At 30.7% G+C, this 8,235-nt stretch overlaps 1 protein-coding gene across 1 annotated transcript; it reads left to right on the forward strand.

The window, feature by feature from the left end:
* Positions 1-843: 843 nt before the first annotated feature.
* LOC144297244 (uncharacterized) lies at positions 844-7,186 on the forward strand. Its single transcript, XM_077871089.1, has 5 exons — positions 844-969; positions 1,853-1,948; positions 2,747-2,830; positions 5,914-6,000; positions 6,250-7,186. The coding sequence occupies exons 1-4, from the start codon at positions 888-890 to the stop codon at positions 5,988-5,990; spliced, it is 339 nt and encodes a 112-aa protein (XP_077727215.1). The 5' UTR covers positions 844-887; the 3' UTR covers positions 5,991-6,000; positions 6,250-7,186.
* Positions 7,187-8,235: the final 1,049 nt, after the last annotated feature.

Below are 8,235 nucleotides of genomic sequence, written 5' to 3' on the forward strand. Positions count from 1 at the left end.
AAATGAAAAACCACACATGTAAACTAAAAATCTACACAGTTAGTCACTTAAATATTGTTAAATTACAATCTTAAATTATCAAGTTAGACACATAGTATTGTATTAGGAACACATGCTTAACAACATTTATTTTTCTACAAAATATAAGATAAAGTTATGTTAGGAAATACTTTGTGGCTTTTTACCATTTAATATATTATGGAATACTATCCATATCAATATTTAAATAATTCTCTAATTTATATTTAATGACTGGATAAGCTTTTCTGTAGGAATATGTTATAATTTATTTAATTATTTAATATATTTGTAGTTAAATTATTCCATTTAATTTTTTTAAATAAAACATTCATTGGTCACTTGAAAAATTAGAAAGTTATGAATAATCATGTTAATAGTGATTACATTGAGGAAACAGGTTGTATATCATTTTCATTTTCTATAAGATATATTCTAATATTGTTTTAATTATTTATAATAAGCATTGATACTTATAATTATAAAAAAGGTATTTCCAAAACTTAATATCTGCTATAATCTTACTCAAATACAACATATCACTTATTTACACTTATATTAATAAATGTTTTATTCTTTATTGTTTATTCATTCTTTTTGAAAAATATGGCAGAGAAGAAATTATTATGGGTAAATATAACAAACATCTTTGAGAATAAAAATGTGCTTCATTATGCATAGAAGAATAACAAATTTAACTTATAGGGACTAGATTACATTGCCTTTTATTTTCTTAAGTGGAAAAAGTAGTTTGTGTATTAAAGCTAGAGCATACATCCTGCCTGATGATGCAATATTGAGATCTGTTTTCTGGATTCTGTCTCATTCTAACCCTCTGCTCATCTGACCCATGCAATCTGATCTAAACTATGGAACCAGACACATCGGCAATGTCCAGTCCCTGTCTTGATCTTCATCCTTCGCCAGTGGAAGTTAATGAAATAAATACAGGTAAAATCAGATATTGCCATTATTACTAATCCCTTTACTTAATGAGAAAATAATATTATAAACAACAAAGTTCATAGCCAGATACTTTCAGAGGAGTTGAAAATCTTTTCTCTGTATGAATCAATTTAAAATTTTCCCACTGAAGATGATCTAAATTCAGATGATCATCATTTGATAAGTAAATATTTATAATAGGGTGAGAGTTAATATCATTCAGAAAAATGTTACTGACTTGGTGGCTGAGTTCTACTTCACTTGTACTGAAGGAATACATGTCATATATTACTAAGAGAATTTATCTACTAATGAGAATTAGATGATTTTTTTCATGCTCTTTTCATTAAGATTAAGTTCAACCACAAGAAAGGGCAAGATAGGCATTTAAATTAAGTTTTATATTTCTAGTCTTGTTTCTGCAACCAGTGTTCCTCTTGATGCTACTGCCCAGGATATTCTTACAATCACTGTTACTACTTCTACAATAATAAGACCTATTATATGATTGTTTCTAACACCATGCTATTGACTTTATATACATTTAATCTCCACAATATATCTATGAATGAATACTATTGTTATCTTTATTTTATAAAGAAACTAAGCCCCCAGTTTGTGCTCTCTTTCTCTCTCTGACAATAAATGAATAAAATCTTAAAAAAAAAAGAAAGAAACTAAGAATTAAAAAGAAAAAGAAATTGTCATATTTCACAAAGCCACTACATGATTGAGCCAACTTTAAAACTTTCTCATAAGCACAAATGGGACAATTTTTTTATAATGTTTAGCAGGCTTTTCAATTGTATGTTTATGTATCATATATGTATATATACATACATATGTTAATTATATATAGTTGTTATGCATTTTCTTATATATTTTCTAGAGTTTTGTGATGAAAATATAACTTATTCAGAAGTCAAATTTCATAGCTCTTCAAATATCAAGAAGAGGAAAACAACTAGGATTTTGAAGACAAATGGTAAAAAAAAGACTTTAAAATTCTAGATACCTCTTGTTTGCTTGAGTGTTTTAATGAATTAATCATAAAAACAAATATTCCTAGACAAATCTCTGAATTGGAGTCCACTTCTCATATTGACACCTTTTAAGTCGTCATGGTGGCCTGAAGTGCCACATTAAGAGCCAACGACAACGAACCACTTACAGCCACATGGCTTAGAATGATGTACCACAGCCATAGAATAAATAACTTTTTAAAAATATTTCACATATACCTTCTTGGTTTGATATTTTACTCTTGCAAAATATTCCTTTTATAGTATTTCTATAAACAAAATGTAGCTTCTGCGGTATCTCATGATAAATAGACTTTAATCAAAACTGTCACAGAATATCAGTTTGGGCCAACAGCTAGTACACAAGTTTTATCCTTAACCTAGCTCTACCTCAAAGAAAAAATAAGTAATTTTTTTTTAAATTGGACTGGGTGATGAATAAAATCCTTAGTAAGATTTCTGAAGCACTCATTTGTAGTTTTCAAAATATTTCTTTAATAGGGCAACTTGCTAGTCCATAACCTGTTCCTATATAAAAATATTCATATATTCTCTGGCTCTATCTAAATCTGCAAAATAAGTTTGGGAGTTCCCCTCTCAGGCTGGGGCATATTTTTCCAAAATTAGGTGCTCTCATAAGCTTAGATTTCAGCCCAATTCAAGTGAGTTGAATATTCTTGTCCAAAATTATTTCTAATCCCAAATACAGAATCTTGTTTCCATCGATCATCATAGTAGCTCACTTCTCTCTCTTTGCACAGAGTCTCCATGGTGCCCTGTGGCAGTGATATTTGCCTTCTTTTATTTTATTTTTCTGGTAATAGCTGCAATTATGACAGCTAAGGGTAAGTATTTTTTAGAGCTATTTCATTAATTTGTTTTACATTACTAGATTGTAATTTTTAAAGTTCTTTAAATTTGTTGCAAGAATTTCCTGAAGGTATTTTCTTATATTATATATTTCAATTATATGAGTACTTTATCAATTCAGTGATGTGTAGAATTATCAATAGCAAAGGCCCAAATGATCTTATCAAAGATGTCAGTGAATAGTTGGGTATTTTAATAAATATGGAAAATAATAGTAGCATTCTATATTTCCTCATATTGTAATGACATTAGATTCACCAATTACGAAATGTAATAAAAAGTGAAAAGAGTTATATAATTTATTTGTCATGGCAGTTAAAAATGAACTATAAGGGCATCAAGTCAAGTAATTTGAAAAAGAGAATTTTGGGCAGCCCGGGTGGCTCAGCAGTTTAGCGCTGCCTTTGGCCCAAGGTGTGATCCTGGAGACCCAGGATTTAGTCCCGCATTGGGCTCCCTGAATACAGCATGCTTCTCCCTCTGCCTGTGTCTTAGCCTCTCTCTTTCTGTGTGTCTGTCTCTCATAAATAAATAAAATATTTTTTAAAAAAGAGAATTTCACAGAGGAAAGAAAAGATGATGGGTAGGTATTCATCAAAAAATAAAGCAAAATGATCAGGATAGTGGACTGAGCCTACAAATTGCTCAAACTCAGTGTGTCATTACATTAAAAAATATATAGCTTTGAAAGGAATAAATCTATGTCACCATACTATTAGCAGACCAGAAATGTGAAACATTTCATCAAATATAGAAAGTAAGATAATTAGACTTATAAATCAGAGAAAAACAACTCAAAACACATAGCAAAGAAATTTATTTAAAAAGCATAATTACATCTAAAGCAATTATAATCTCTACCCCAGCTAGTAACACATACTTTCTCACTCTCTAGGCTCTAGCTACAGTTACTGTCTTTTAGTTCATTAAATGACTTATGATTAAAGTTACCATCATAATGATAGAATAATTTAAAAACAAAAGACAACAATTATTTTAAGAATGGGGTTAATAATTACTCTAGGACAACAAACATGAATCAGGACTTCTCTGGGCAGATTTGTATGAGTTGTAACTTTATCCATGATCCCTCTGGCTAGAGTATACACATAAACTATTCCTTTTACCCTATGCATCTTTACTTAAACTGTTTTGTTTTGTTTTGTTTTTTGAGGGGGGGATAACTAAAACCAAGAATAATCAATTTTCCCAGAATAATAAATTTTCTTTTATAATTTTATAATTAAGCCAGCTTTCTCTATTATAGTATCTATGTACCACCATTTACAGTAGCTTTCATAGTCTTACCTGTATATCTGCCTGGTTATTTATTCAATGTCTGTCTTTCCCACTAGATTGTTAGCTGCATTAGAACATAGCTCATGTCTATTTTTGGTCTACATTTTATCCCTTGCTTTTGAATACTATGTTAACACCTTATAGGTACTTAATGAATATTTTTGATGAAGTAAATTCATATACCTAATAATGTATATGGCTTATATGAAAAAGATTATAATATTTCATTAAAAAGCATAAAGAAGGACATTAATGAATTGAGTATATATTAAATGTACCTTGGTAGTAAGATTAATATACTGTGATGATGATTACAGTCTTCTAAATTCATCTAATATTTGTGTGATTCCAATGCAAGCATATTTTCATCATAAATAAGCTAATAAAAATTACACATAGAAGTAAAAATATATAAGATTAACACATTGCAGATTAAAATATATTGACAAGAGAGATAGGGATCTAGCCTTGTCAGGTATCAAAAGAGTCTATAAAGCTATTAAACTATAAGTAACATTATAGTACTAGTATAAAATAAATATATCAATGTAAGAAAAAACAACCTAATAATAAAAGCATATGCATGTTTGTACCTATGGTATATATATATATACATATTCAATATATATACAGTAGGCTTTTCAAAATGACAGATATTTACAATGGGTTTGGGTTAATACATAGTGAACACTCTCAGACACATTTGATGTATGAAATTATCAAGCTTATTTAAAAAAATAAAGATGGAGTATATATGCATACATATAAACACATACACATATATAAATTCACACAAAGAAATCAGAAAGACATGCAGTAATCTGCAAGTATGTAAACAATTATTGATATGAAAGCAAGCAATAGCCTGTTAATATGGAAAATGGAAATATTAAAGAGTATGTAGACACATAAACAATTTGAAAACAACCATCCAAACTAAAGTAAATTTGCACTAGGAACATTCCATTCACCTTTATTTTCATTATTATTTTTCTAATTCAAGTCGTGCCATCTGGAGTGCCAGAACCTTCAAAATAAAACAAAGTACATCAATGTGATGATGTGGGTCAAAGGTTTCATACTTGAAGATAATTTGAAATGCTTCTGTGAAGAAAATTATTCATTTTGTAGATTTTTTCATTTGAATGAGTTTGAATTTTAGCATATAAACAATTGATAGTCTCTCCAGATGGTTGAAAAGGTGGCATAACTCAAATTGAGCACTAGCAGTGTTAACTCCAGAGGCATTTTGAAGAAAATAGTGACAAGTAAGAACCAGAGGTAGAGACAGAGACAGTGTAGAATAGCTCAATACAAAATAATGAAAATTTCAATAGGAAAAGATTCTGGTACTGTGAAGAAGGGAACAGATATATGAAGCAGTGTAGTGATAGAATAAATAGTACTTTGTGACTGACTGGATGTGTGCTATGTCAAAGGTGTTTGCTTCAAATACAGCTTAGGTTATTATGACCTGTCAGGTTTACTAACTGCTTAGAATGCATCAATCAGATGTAGAAACTTACAATTATCAAAGCAAAAGTCATTCACTCATAAATATGTGCCACAAGTAAAAGTTCATACTTTAATATCAGTTACTTGCCAGCAACAATTTACAATTCATTCCTTAGTTAATAATAAAAAATGAATGGATAAGTTGTATTGAAGAAATGTTAGATTTCTATTTTATTTGCAACACTGTTTGAAAATGATAATAATCTTAAAATATATTTTCCTTTGCAAATTTTATGAATTTCAGTTCGTTGTCTAGAAGGGGTTCTGATGACAAAGGAAACCATTAAGCTTAATGGCACTACATATTGCAAAGTGATCTAGCAAAGCAGAGGTATGTATTGGATTGCAATGGGAATCTGGGCATCACATATAAACTCTTTAAATCTAGATGTGTATATGCAATGAATAAATATAAGATCAAAGTTAGATTTGATCAAAGATCAAAGCATACTTATTAGAAGAAAGTCTCATGTAACTCTTGAAATTAGGGAGCATAATTGAAAATAATGCAAAAATTATAAAATAGTGAGCAAACATGGTGATGAAGCTATCTTCATGCATGTACTTTTTGTTTCTCAAGGTAACTGGTCTTTCTCTGAAGAAAACTGATTTTTTATTTCTGCTGAAAATTAAAACCTTAGCAGCAAGGAAATTGTTCTGAAGCACTGAGCTCCAGTCTTATCAAGACAAATGGCAAGGAAGAATGGAAAGTGTATAGCATGATATTCATTACCATATTTTCCTATAGTGAAGATAATTACAAATAGATTTTTTAATATCTTGTGTACTTTCAAGCATTCTCAATATAAGTAGAGATTTCAATCAAACTGAAAATATTAAAAAATGGACTTGAAATGTTTATGATTTTTTTAATTTAAATATACTTACATATAGAAATGTGCACTAATATATAACATTTTCAGACCTTAGCAAATATATGGGGGGAGGGGCAGAAATCATATAAGACACATAAACTAAAAGGAGTCTGGTCATTATCGACATCTAAAAAATACTTATTGTTTATTGGTTGCTTCTAATGTTCCTAGTAATATTTGAGTGATCACATATATTAAAGCATGTACTGCCCCCAATAAATCTATGAGATAGTACTATCATTGCTGTTGTCTTATTAATAAAGAAACTAAGGCCCATGGACAGCCCCGGTGGCTCAGCGGTTTAGCGCCGCCTTCAGCCGGCGTGATACTGGAGACCCGGGATGGAGTCCCACGTCAGGCTCCCTGTGTGGCGCCTGCTTCTCCCTCTGCCTGTGTCTCTGCCTTTCTCTCTCTCTCTCTCTCTCTCTCTCTCTGTGTCTCTCATGATCAAATAAATAAAAAATCTTAAAAAAAAAGAAACTGAGGCCCAGATAGAATGAGAAGTCTTTCCAAGATTATGTAACTAGTAAGAATTAGAAACAAGATTTAAGCCTTAATAGTCTTAGTCTAGAGATTATTAGCATAATCATTGTGCTATACTAACCCAGAACAATAAATCAGATTAAACCAAGTTGTAAGAATACTGCTTTTGTTGGAAATAGAGCTGCTTATACATGCAGATTTACATTTTTCTCCCCTTGTTGTATCTTTCAGAAAGCAACATATAAGAAAAAAGAACTTTCAAGAATCAAATATCATAATAGCTGTTCATGAGAAGTGATATTTTTATACTAATTATTCTTTGGAATGTGAAAAAAAAAGATTAATAGAAGGGATTTTTCCTCTAGTAGATTCTAGCAATCCTAAAGAATATTGGTCTCCTTTATTTTTAGTTTCCTCCAATATGTGGCTATTGCCTTTATATTGTTGCTCCTTTTGCACTGTATTCAAGTTCTGTTACTGTCTTTAGTAAAAACTTCAATCTACATCCATGATGGTAAATTTGTGGCATATATGCTGATGATTTCTACATGGTGCTCTTGGGAAGGCACTTTCAAAATTACAACACTTTTCCCTACAGAGGCTGAACTCCACTTTGAGTAATTTTTAACAAAGCACACCCTGGTGGCTCACTGGTTAAGCATCTGGCTTTGGCGGAAGTTGTGATCTGGGGGTCCTAGGATTGAGTCCCACAGCAAGCTTCCCACAGGGAGCCTGCTTGTTCCTCTGCCTGTGTCTCTGCCTCTCTCTTTGTTATCTCTCATGAATAAATAAATAAAATATTTTTTTAAAAAGGCACACCTAAAAGGTTTCTGTAGTTGCATTGCTCTCATCTCATTCACACACACTATGCTTTAAACTAAACTTGTATATACAAACCATCAGTGAACTCTTTCAGGAAAAGCATGTAAAAAAAATGTGTATAGAGAGTAATGAATTTGCTAAGGTAATGTCTCTTAGTAGTCGATGACTTCAAAATTTGCTTTTTAAAATCAGTTTACCTATAATTTAGAGTGAAAGAGATAAGGTCTATAAATGTTCCAGAGCTGAAAGAAGACATCAAATTACACATCGACAAAACCTTATGAACCCCAGGAAGGTGGGCAAAGTGAAAACACAGTTATGTGTATCATGTAAATTGCTGAAAACCAAAGACAGGTAAAAAGTTGAAAGGCAGAGAAAAATAGAAT

The sequence above is a fragment of the Canis aureus genome, chromosome 25 (assembly GCF_053574225.1).
Source record: "Canis aureus isolate CA01 chromosome 25, VMU_Caureus_v.1.0, whole genome shotgun sequence".
In the NCBI taxonomy this organism is placed as follows: Eukaryota; Metazoa; Chordata; class Mammalia; order Carnivora; family Canidae; genus Canis; species Canis aureus.

What these genes read in the sequence shown, in the direction of transcription:
- LOC144297244 (XM_077871089.1), top strand. Translation starts at nt 888, where the DNA reads ATGGAACCAGACACATCGGCAATGTCCAGTCCCTGTCTTGATCTTCAT. An exon ending in AGTTAATGAAATAAATACAG is followed by an intron (nt 970 to 1,852) that starts GTAAAATCAGAT and finishes TATATTTTCTAG; the next exon opens with AGTTTTGTGATGAAAATATA. An exon ending in TAGGATTTTGAAGACAAATG is followed by an intron (nt 1,949 to 2,746) that starts GTAAAAAAAAGA and finishes CTCTTTGCACAG; the next exon opens with AGTCTCCATGGTGCCCTGTG.